Source organism: Stegostoma tigrinum, chromosome 9, assembly GCF_030684315.1.
Source record: "Stegostoma tigrinum isolate sSteTig4 chromosome 9, sSteTig4.hap1, whole genome shotgun sequence".
NCBI lineage: Eukaryota > Metazoa > Chordata > Chondrichthyes > Orectolobiformes > Stegostomatidae > Stegostoma > Stegostoma tigrinum.
In genome coordinates this window covers 63822454-63834492 of record NC_081362.1, presented here as the reverse complement: position 1 = coordinate 63834492, position 12039 = coordinate 63822454, and the positions used below count along the sequence as shown (strand labels likewise).

Sequence of the window (12039 nt, the reverse complement as noted above, 5' to 3'; positions counted from 1 at the left end):
ATTAAGTGTTGATTTAAAAAAGTATTGAAAAAGCTGCACTGCACATTTGCGAGAGGAATACCAGCCGTAAGCTGAAATGCCTTATTTTCCGCCACAATATAAAACACCTTACCTTGACTTCACTTCCAAAAAAAAGGAACTCCAATAACCTACAGCTTTTATGCTCATTGAATTGCCAGCTGAAACTACCTAATAAAATCCTGAAATACCACTAAAACTAATGCATTTGTTTTTATACATCTGAGAGTCCGAGTGTTTGTCTCTGACAAATCACTAAATGTGGGTATTAATTAAAAGGTCCAAATAATTTATCTGCTTCAGTCAAGGACATTTGGCCCCAGATCTTCAGGTAAACGTCCTCCAGGGTTGACTTCACGATAGACAACAACACAGTTGCCGAGCAGAGGCCGAGAGCCAAGTTTGATTACAACTGGGATTTTGGGCTCATGTCGTACTACGGTGACATCCACCAGACCTCTCTCACTCTCTCAATAGTTATATTGTTACTCTGTTATAGACAGTCAGTCAATATGGCATTTTATAAATTCCTACTTCAGGAATAAAACCAGTCTGACTCCGAACCAAAACACGAACGATTCTAAGTAAGGCCTCACACCGAACATGCACTGTTTGACCTAAAACATCACCTCTTCTTTACACTGATAAGGCCTTTAATTCTCGCAGGGTGGTGACTTGAAAAGGATTCAGGGATTTACATATACGTATTAATCAAGTAAACCCTTCCAACTGATTCAAGATTTAATAGCATTTTAGGATTGTTTAATACATTCTCAGTTGTGTGACCCTTCGATATTTTACTTATCAATTCTGCGTTCTGTGTGCTTCTTTCTCATTCACCTGACAAAGGGGTTACACTTTGAAAGCTTGTGTTTTCAAATAAAGCTGTTGGACTATAACCTGGTGTCATGTGATTTCTGATCTTGTCCACCCCAGTCCAAAACCAGCACCTCCACATCTGCTTCCATTGAGCATGCTATTTTGCACAATATACTTATTTCACTGCAGTGGTTCCAAAACCTCATCACTTTGTCGTCTCCTAACTGCCAAATCAACCATTTCATTTCTGTACCCAACAGTCACTCCATTTTTACCAACAATTTTATTCCCTTTGTTTTCACTTGAGAAATGCACTGGAAGGACCATGGCACTGATGGACACTACGTAAGGCCAAATGAAATGAAGATATGGTCAACTGACATATCAAGGTTAACTCATGAACAACTGGAGGTTTAAAAAACCTAAAATCTTATTCATGCACAAGTCAGATGCATAGACAAAAACTGAATCAGGGTAAAATGATGCTACTAAAAGCGGTACCTTTTCATCAGAAATTGATGACTTTAGCATCAAAAATGTTTCAATACAGTAAAACTAAAATTACTGCACACAGAATAACCAATAGTACCAATTTTACAGCTCACACATCTTAATATATCACTAAGAGTATGATTATACCCGCCATTTTGCCTGTTTGCCATTGTCATAGGACTTGGTTCCATATCTGTAGGGTCCCACTTTACAGCTAAACCTACGTCAAGGAATTTTATTGTTGTAAAACAAGGCTGGTGCCCACACCGAGTGACTTTTCCACAATTCCAGGGTGATAAGGATGTAAGATATTTTATAAAAACCAGAAGAACTGCTGATGCTGTAAATCAGGAACAAAAACAAAGCTGCTGTAAAAGCTCAGCAGGTCTGGCATGTATCTGTGGAGGAGAAAACAGAGTTAAAGTTTCGGGTCCAGTGACCCTTGCTCAGAACTGAAGGTGGCCACCATCAGTTCTGAGGAAGGGCCACCGGACCCGAAACTTGAACTCTGTTTTCTCCTCCACAGACGCAAGATATCTTGTTAGCTTTGCAGGCACATGTTTCTTTGCTTTTGCTCTTTGCCACAAGTCTGCACTACTACGTCACTGACTCATCTGTAAGAATTACCAAATTAAAAGGGATATCTTTCTATGCTACAATGGACTTGCTTTTGCCCTCCCAACATCTGTCCTTCGACAGTGAAATGAAAGCTTACAGAGATCACAAGAAGTCAAAAAGAACTGAAGGGAGGCTGTATTCCAAACAGAACTTCCACTTCCAAGTCAGCCTCATTTTCCCTTAATGGGACTTTCACTGTGACCAATCTTACACAAGATAAGAGTCACCCCAAGACATTACCGTAACACTGTGTTTGCAGAGGAACAAAGAAGCAGAATTAAACCATTCAGCACCTTGGGCCTGCTTGGCCATTCTCGGTCATGGCTCAACATCAACCTCAACATAATTTTCCCCTCTGCACCCCTTAAAGACCACTCAACTGTATTGGCCATAATCAACAGTACACCCTCCAGAGTCCTTTGGGTTAGAAAATTCCCAAGATCGATTGCACACTAAATACAGAATTTCCTCCATCTCTGTCTCAGAATTAAATGTAAGCCATTCAGGACTATGTCCTCTGATTTCTAAGCCTTGAGTTGACTTCACATTGTTGTGAACTTTAGAGAATATTGGCCCAGTTTCCTTAAGCTCTCCTCACCAGACAGTTTGTCATCTCAGGAGTTAGTCTGGTGAACCTCCGCTGCACTCGCTCAATGGCAAGGAGATCGTTCCTTAATTACGCAGACCAAAACTGCACATAATACTCTATGTGCGGTCTTACCAAGGTTCTATGTAAGTGAAGCAAGACGTATTTATATTGTATTACACTGTAGCGAAAGTACGAAAATAAAGCAAGTTATAGCTAGCAGCTTGCTTCCAATATATTACTTTCAATTAGGAGTCATCAAGCCTATAGCAATTAAGTCAAACCACAAAAAAAACGACATATATCCCTCATTATAAGCTCATGCCTATAATCTTACCTCAAGAATTAATCCTTAAACATTGAGTTAGTAGAGAGCTGTCAAATTCGACCACAACTTTAAAAATTGCCCTACAGCGATGCTGATGTCAAGTTGAAAACACTCATTAGTTTGCATTATGCTAGTTCTTGGTGTAAATGTCATTAACAATTCGTAAATTTAGTGAACAGATTGGAGGCAAATCAGTAGGCCCTCCAGTCATCCTCACAGAATTATAATTTTTAAAGTTAAATTCATATACTTACTTCAGATCACCAATGAAACTTTGCACCCTCCTGAATTTCAAGGTTTGAACAGCTGTATACCTTTCAAACTGAAACCTGCCATGAGAATCCCGCTGTCTCATTAGAAGCTCCATGAATGTTTGTATTATGGTCGTCATAAGGTTTTCATCAGTTATCAGCATGCGAGCCTGAAATACAATGATTTGATTTAATGTAACAATCACGTTTCCCAATGAATTTGTGAATTGAAGGGAAACATACAATACTGACCAGTTATTCCGACCTTAAATAAAAATGGTTTGCATAATAGCAATGTAAAAATTGCACACCAAGCCAAAATTTGTTGAGAAACTGAAGGAACAGACACAGAATTGCTTAGTGAGCTCAATGTTCACTTTTGCTTCTTTCAAATCAATGTGAAGGCGAGGCCTTAACGTGAATCTTGATGGACTAGTAATCGAGTATCCTGGATTAACATTCTAGAATATGAGTTCCACCTTGCCAGAGGATCAGACATAAACTGAATAACTATCTGGACTTAAACATCTAGACTAACAGTCAACGGTCATAAACTTCTATGTAGTTCACTAATATTCTTGAGGTAAGGAAAGCTGCCATCCTTACCTCATCTGGTCTGGTGGTGATTCCAGACCTACAGTAATGCAGTCAACTCTTAACTGACCTTGGAAATAGCCAGGCAAGCCACACAGTTCAAGCATAATTAAGGATGGCCAAAAAAATACTGGCCCAGCTAGCAAAGTCCACATCCCACAAATTAATAGAAGTAGTACTTGTGGCAGAAACAGGAACCAGAACGTCAACAAATGATGTGAATACAAGTGATAAATAACTAATGAGGAAGTCAACTTGTCATACATTATAAAAGACTTAAGATTGGACAATCTTTGTCAAGTGCACAAATGCACATTTTTCAACTTCTTGGGCAAAGAAATATGCAGAGGCAATGCCCAAATGGACCAGTCAAGAATCAAAGAGCTGACTTTTGCATTAAGAATAATATGGTAAGGTATAAAACGAAGAACCAATTGATTTTTTTCTCACCATACAGTCAAAACAATGCAAACATATCAAAAAAATGGATCAGTCCTAGGTAAGTTGGGGTCAAATTGGTGGGGAAAGATTCAATGAATTGATGTGATTCTTCTCTATCATTGAGATGTATCCCCACAAAGGGGAAAGAGAGGGCAATGCATTCCAGCTAAAGGAGGAGTTAGCGAGATAACGCAAATAAGAGAGTCTGCCACATTGATGATACAAAGTTAGAACATGACTGAATATATACAGTTCTGAGGGGAAGTAAAGTAAATAAGAGCAGACTGGCAGCCAATGCCGAAGGGAACCCAAAAATTTCTTTGCTGTGATACTAATCAAAGGGCAGGACGGCTGGAGCCAGTTAGGGATACACTCTAGTCAGCCAAGTGCACGGCAGTGACAATAATTCCGTACTACTTCAGCAGCTTTTTCCTCTGTAAAATCAATACAAAGTCAAAATCCAAGAGGCAGTAGTTTAAAATGAATAAAATCTTATAAAATGGTTATCGAAAGCCACGTAATTTGTCTTGTTCGTTCACTCTTGACAAAAGCAGAGCAGAGCAACATCTTACACCCAAGTGTCATTACATAATACAAGGAATTCTTGGGCAGTGCATCGGAACCTCAAAACATGTGAAGGCTTGAAGCTGTTGTGCCGAACATAAGGGACATCACAAGGAATTCCAGCATAACTGACTTGCTATGTAGGACAGTTGCAGTGTGGATGCAAAGTTGGTTGAGTGTAGGCAACAGTCGTGAGCAGTTGTTATTTCAGTCTGGGAGAAGGCTGCTGGTGGTGTTCCGCAGGCTCATGTCTGGGACCACAGCCTTTCTTCATCTGCCATTAATGCTGTCTATATAGTATTCAGAGGACAATTTCAAAATGTGCTCAAAACACAAACGTTGCAACTATAGTGAATTCTGAGGGGCTTGGTGTTAAACTTCAGGAGAATGTAGATAAATTGATGGAGTCATCGGACACATGTCAGATCAAATTTATTGCAGCAAAACGTGTATGTGCTTTGTTTTAAGCACCGGCAAGGAGAGGCATTATCTATCACATTTCTACCTGGCAAAAATATCTGGATAGAGACTTGATTAGGGAAGGTTTGGAGGGATCTGGGCCAGATGCAGGCATGCAAAACCACTTTAGTTTGGGGTTATGTTTGGCACGGATTGCTTGGACCAAAGGGTGTTTCTGTGCTGTGTGACTATGATTCTATACAATTCTGCAATTACACAACATTCATAGGCAATGAAAAGATGTGTCCATCCCCTTGATTTCTCTGGTGCAAAACCCATTGCACAAACCTACTGGAATGGGAAAAAGTCATTCAGACCGCTGATGCCAACTTTTCTAACTACTTCACATCTGAGAGACTCAGTTTTCAAATCTGCAGTGCCACAATATAGCGGCGAAATTACCCTTACGAGAAAAGGAAGACAGACAAACAGCAAACACCTTCTGTTTGAGAGCTTCAGTGCAACACTAGCCCTCTCATTCTATTTTCTCAGAAAGAATTTTTGAATGGAGCTTGATGCTACTATGGTACAATTCATAAAAGGCAAGACACAGAACATTTCATTCAGCCTGTCAAGCCTGTTTCAAATCAAAACGCATTGGTCGCTCATTATGCAAAGAACGCAGTGCTTCATTTCTTTTTCCAATGTGGAGACAGAAAAACAACCGAAACATTGCATTCTGGTACAGTTGTTGTTTTGAAGTCTGATGTCCTGCTTGAACTGTATTGATATTGCACCATCAGGGCAGAAAATCATGTCTCAACCAGCTTCACAGAAAACTGGTTGCCAAGCCTTTCTGACAGGTTGAGAAATAACAAAATCATTGTCAAGCTGATGTCTTCAAAAGGATTTTCAAAGATGGAGGAAATGTTTGGCAATGAAGTTTGCCTTCCCATTCCATAGTTGATCCTCTTCAAGGTATTGAATTATTAATATGGAGAAAATGGCAAATTTCTGTAGCTTGTCCAGGTGGCTGCTCTTTCAGTCTCAGCACAATGTCCATCTACACACTGGGACATATGTCAAACACCACTGATCTTTTCTTCATCTATTGAATTTTTAAAGAAAGGGCTAGTGAGTAACCATCACTACTGGGCTTCCTTACCAGCTTTTCAATGCAATTAAGTCCTGACATCAATTACCCAACTCAGAGCGACTCTAACTGCATGGAAGGAATGCAAACCTGAAGCTTTGCTATTTTTGATCCACTGAGAAACAATACAGAAAAAAATCTCAATAACAATGTGACCAAGACATCACTTCCTTAGTCATTGAAATCTGATTACTCACCAAGGAAGGTACTGTGAAAATTTGCACTGAAAGTTCGGTAACCGAGAACTCTCTGTCGTGGTCATCATTCACATAGTCAGTCTGCAATCTCTCATAGTTCTAATGAAAAGGCAGAGAAGAGGCAAGGAGGTGGACAAATGAAGTGAACAAAAACCATATTGTACTCACCAAAGTTGGAACAGTGAAGAGCTGGACAGATAGAGCGGTCACTGATACTATCCGCTCGTGATCGTCCTCCATAAAATCTCTCTGCAACTGCGGATAATTCTAAACAACAAGATAAATTCACCTGCAGGTCATGTCCAGGCTGTCTCAGAATTAACTATTGATTCTATTTCTAGCTATCTCGTTTTACATGCCTAAAAGGGTAGAGCAGCAAATAGGTTCTGTCAAGTTCTCATTAGAAGTAGCAAGGAAGTTGCGTGCACTTTCAAAAATAAACTCAGAGTTCAAATGCATGAAACTTAAGCATTTGCCATCATTTTTTATGAGTCCTAATTTCACAAGTCTTATTAATTTAACAAAACAGGCACTCATTCAAAGAGTATGCTTTTTATCAACGGGTATACAGGGAGGTTTACCTCAAAAATTTCACTTCTGGTGGACAATCAACTCCTTAGCCAGAGTCAAATTCAAACAGTCAAGTGAGGCTTTGCATGGCTGGAGGAAAATTAAACAGAACACCACTAATGTGATGCATTTCTGTACGTCCTTTTATACTTTCTCTCATCAGTGATTCTTGTGACCTGAGTGAGACAGCCGATCTATCAGGAGCTTTGTGCTGAACGCTTGAGAGACTGGATTATCAAAAAACTTGTACAGGACTACAACGGCCAAAGAGTCAGGAGAAAGTTCTTCTATTCCATCAAAATGGCTGGACTCAAACTCAAGCCCAAGGGGCAAAACCAGAGAGGAATGCACCAGCGTGACACCTGAAACATCCTATATATGTCTACTTCTTTTAAAAGCAAAAGACTGAATTTCACACCACTGTGATTTAAAACACAAAATTTTCCATACAAAATCAATTACTGAAGTACAAAATAAATGGAAAATGTGATAACAATCATTAAATTGGAAACACAAGGAACTTAAATCATAGGAACCTGATTCAGTCAGTTGACGTGCAAGTGCATTAAGCATCGACTAATCTAATGATAAACACATTTTAACTACCTGCTTCTGTGCCATCTTAACCGAAAACTCAAATATGGCTTCTGCATTTGAAATAGTCATGCACAGGAAAGCAAAAACTGAGAACATCTAATCATTGTATTATCATCACAAAACAATATGATCCTATTTTTCTGGTACACTTCTTGGAAGTGTACATAATTTCAACAGATAAAAAGCTGATTAATTACTTCAAAAAAAGTCTCGTTCCAAGTTACACAACAAGAAAAAGTAAGAAAAAGGTGAGCTAAAGACAAATGCACAATGTGAAGACAAACAAAAAATAAAACTTTCAGCAAATAGATTAAAGCAATTTTTTTTACACAAATCATGACACATTGTAATTCATTGCTGCACTTACTTTTGCAAATCGAACAGCAAATAGCTTTTTGCTTTTCAGATCCATAAGAAGGCTGCTCATAAACAATTGATGGTAGATATTCCTGGCTCCTTTGGATAAAGATTCAAAAAATATTTATTTTTCAATGAGCAGGGAGAAAAACATGAAATATAACAGTCATGTAATAATGGGAACTCTTTATTCCGAATACCACACTAATAAATGGCAAACCCATGTTACAACACATTTTGACCATCAAAACGTCATCCAACTTCACCAATTTAAACCAGATATCCATCCTCTGTCCTCCTCATTTATTTACGGCAGTATACACGAATGGAAAAATAACTTGGGGAAATTAGCAAATTGTGGACACTAAGAATTCAAATGCATCAGTTTTGTATGGTAATTCACACAAAAGATTAGGCATGAATTTTGTTAAAATTTTTGTAGATGATTTGACTGCAGGGACATCACAGGTGAACCTGACCTTGTCACCATTTGGCAAACACACACTATTTTCCTTTCAAGAATGTTGAAGCACTGAAGCTAATTGCTTTTTTTGAGTTGAAATAAGCCAAATCAGGACAGGAGATTTCAAGTAGTCATAGAGTCATTTATTACGGAAACAGCCTTTGGTCCCACCAGTCCGTGCTGACCATAATCCCAAACTAAACTAGTCCCAACTGCCCACGTTTGGCTTACATCCCTCCAAATCTTCCTGTTCATGGATTTGTCCCAATGTCTTTTAATTGAGGCAACTGAACCCTTGTCCAACACTTCCTCAAAGTTCACACCATACACAAACCACTGTGTTAAAAAAAAAATTACCTATCATGTCTTTTTTAAAATCTCTCCAAAATGTGCCCCATGCTCTTAAAAGCCAACAGTTGAGGGAAAAGACATCTGCCATCCACCCTATTAATTACTATTTAGTTTATAAACCTCTTTAAGGCCACTCGGCAACCTCAGTGGAAATAAAATGTCCCAGCCTCCCCAGTCTCTTCTTCTAACATCCTGCTAAGTCTCTTCTGAACCCGCTCCACCTTAGTAACATCCTTCTTATAACGGGGTGACCAGAATATTTATTAGATCTTTTCTATGAACTCATGGGACATGGGCCATGGGCATTGCTGATTGGCTGTGGCATTTGTTGACTATCCCTAGTTATATAATCTCTAGAGTGGCCACAGGCCACCCAGCCCATTGAGTCTGCATCGAGCCCTCAAAGAGCATGCAGCCCATCCGAGAACACCACTTCATTTCTCACGTGAGGGCCCCATGGCTACTCAGGCTCAACACCGAGTTCATTACCTTTAGTTTCAAAAAAAAATTTAACCCATCCCCACACCCTGTTCCTGTCATGACAGAGTCATGACAACCGTTCTCTCCTATTCTTCACCCTCGTCATCACTTAATCAGCTACCTGTGTGTCCTGGCTCACTAGCAATATTCCCCTTCTCTGCCAATCTCTTATCATTTCATTCTCCCTTTGAGCTCCTTCGCCAACGTGTTCACCTTTCTCCGAGTCCCACCAATACACCCATCCCTATCTTCACCATAAATGCCATTCTTTTGTAACTGTTATCATCACTGGGCTTGATACTCTGCTTTCTTCTCATACATACTGCCAGAGCTACCGATTTCCTCCAACAATTTCTGCTTTTAATTTAAGCTAAAGCCTACCTATATCTGCATGGATGAGTTAGTCAATGGTTAACCTCATTAAACATCAAACTTCAAACTACTTGTAGAATGGTTGCTAAGTTTTGGATCAAAAGCAACCCACTGTGCTGACTGCTTCTGAGGATTTGCACACAGACGTTAATTTGGTGTGTTTTAGGCTCGAAGAGATCACACTATTTTTTGGGACCGTAAACTGAAATGGAAGGTCGACTGCTGTAACTGGAATGCCAGCAAAGTTTTGCAACTTGAAAATTAAGTGTTGTATATTGTTGAATCATGCAATACAATCATACTTTTCGGAATCAACTTAGAGGGCCAAATTTGAGATTGAACAGCACCAAGACTCTCTTGAATTAACAAAATTCTGCTTAACTACAGTCCTCTGATTGCTTGAACTGCAGTGTTAAAAAGCAGTGTGTGAAAGACATTGCAACACTGCGCGTATGGAGCCTCACCAACCCCTGCCATCACCTGTCCATCTGTCTCTGTTCAGAGATTATGGCAGAAAACCCAAAAAAGCTTTAAAAAAAACAATTCATTCAAGAAAACACACAACTTCATCCAATCAACCATCAAAATCAGAGGATGACTGTCACTCTACAGTAGTCAGTGACTCTCCAGTCAAAAATTAGAGAGGCAATAAGCCAAGTAACGTTCTACCTCGTACTGTGAATTTTTGATCTACTGAATTTTGCTTACTGTGTCTGCATTCTTCTCCAAGCCAGTATACGTGATAAAACTTTGGTCTTTCACGTGTCTTAATGTTGAATGTGTGCACATACTTGAGGTCATGAAGGGGTATAGCTTAAATTATATAAATTAGAAATCCTCTCTTTTCACTATTCTTGATCAAATTACGTGTTACAAAAATTAGCATTACTTTTCTTCTAATTGAAGTAACGTAGTCCAAACTGCTTTTGCCCTGAGGACCAAGGTGGTCACTTTGATGGCCTCATTGCAAACGCATAAGCTATTACATTTTGTGGCGATTTGCAGAACAGTCCGGCACAATTATCAGTGCATTCTTCAAAGTTAGATCATGACAATGCAGGAAACATTGCTTAAACAAGCTTGGATTGGATACAGCCAGGGAAGAGAAAGAAAAAAAGAGCTCTGTGGAGCCCTTAACACAGTAAAGATCATGGTCTAAGTTTCTTCTCCACCACAAAATGACTTCTTAAATCTCTCTCCTATCCACTCTAAACTGCTCTAAAATGAAGTACAAATAGTGCATGGACCTCTTTCCCATTAAGACCAAGATGATCAATTCAGTTGCATCTGCCAAGTTCCTCTTTTTCCCCCAGCCCACCATGCCAAACACTCAAATTCTCCTCCCCCAGCCACATGATGCCCACATTCCAACCTTCAAATATTTCAGATTAACAAAACCTCTGCTGCCCACATCTTGACTCAAATCAAAGCATGCACTTGCTAAGCTACAGTGGCTCAGAGTTAAACAGTTCTGACATATTTTAATCTCAAAGATGTTGAACTTGTTCAAAACAAATACATTTCAGTAGTAGTGTCTTCACGTGTTCTACTTTTTTTAACAGTTGAACAGGTGAATCACCAGAAGGCAGATTCTACTGTAGGTAACACAAATGAAGTTTTTAAGTGATAACAAGGTATGGCGCTCCATTAACACAGTAGCCCAGGCAGCAGAGGAGCAGGAAAGCTGACGTTTCAGGTCTGACCCTTCTTCAGAAGGGGTCAGCTTTCCTGCTCCTCTGATGCTGCCTGGCCAGCTGTATTCATCCAGCTCCACACCTTGTTATCTCGGACTCCAGCATTGGCAGTCCCTACTATCTCAAAGTTATTAAGGGGTGTTGTGCACTGTTACTTTCAGAGTTGTTAACTTTTGCAAAGCCTGTCTAGCCACAGAAGCTCATACCAGCCAACATTTCAGTTTCCTTCTGTCATCAACCAGTGACTCCCAAATGTAAACATTAATGTCTAGGATCTTCATGCCACACTTACAAGCACCTTTGAAGTAAAGCTTTGGATATCTTTCTGGCTGAGTCTGGCTACCACACTGTACAGAATATTACAGACCACATTCTGACCTGAAGACAACCCTTACCTAATAAAACCATCTCTATTTGATGGGTGGTAACAAACTTGGACATACCAACTTTGAAGAGGATTGTCACATTTGTGCTTTTGCCCTGTCAGCATAAAGCCAGAATGCAGGAATTAAAGATGGAAATCGCTGACGTCATTTTCTTGATAACTCAATGTCACCTACGCTTGGTAGCAAAACAAGATAGAGAACACAGGCATTATGAATCATCAACCTGGTCCCAAATACAACTTTGATGCTCCTACATACACATTTTAGAGTTGTGCAACAGTGGTTATTGCTTTCCCAAAGCATGCACCA

At 39.6% G+C, this 12039-nt stretch overlaps 1 protein-coding gene across 4 annotated transcripts in view; it reads right to left on the bottom strand.

Moving 5' to 3' along the window:
* Positions 1 to 12039, bottom strand: part of ubr2 (ubiquitin protein ligase E3 component n-recognin 2) — a 136977-nt gene that overhangs the window by 88393 nt on the left and 36545 nt on the right. For 3 of the 4 annotated variants that reach the window (XM_048535650.2, XM_048535652.2, XM_059648602.1), the window contains 3 exons: positions 7995 to 8083; positions 6629 to 6727; positions 3116 to 3282 (listed from right to left, as the gene is read on the bottom strand). In XM_048535650.2, the coding sequence (XP_048391607.1) occupies positions 3116 to 3282; positions 6629 to 6727; positions 7995 to 8083 (355 nt within the window). Of the gene's footprint in view, positions 1 to 3115; positions 3283 to 6460; positions 6560 to 6628; positions 6728 to 7994; positions 8084 to 12039 lie in introns of all 4 variants that reach the window. The other variant, XM_048535651.2, reaches the window with a different exon arrangement.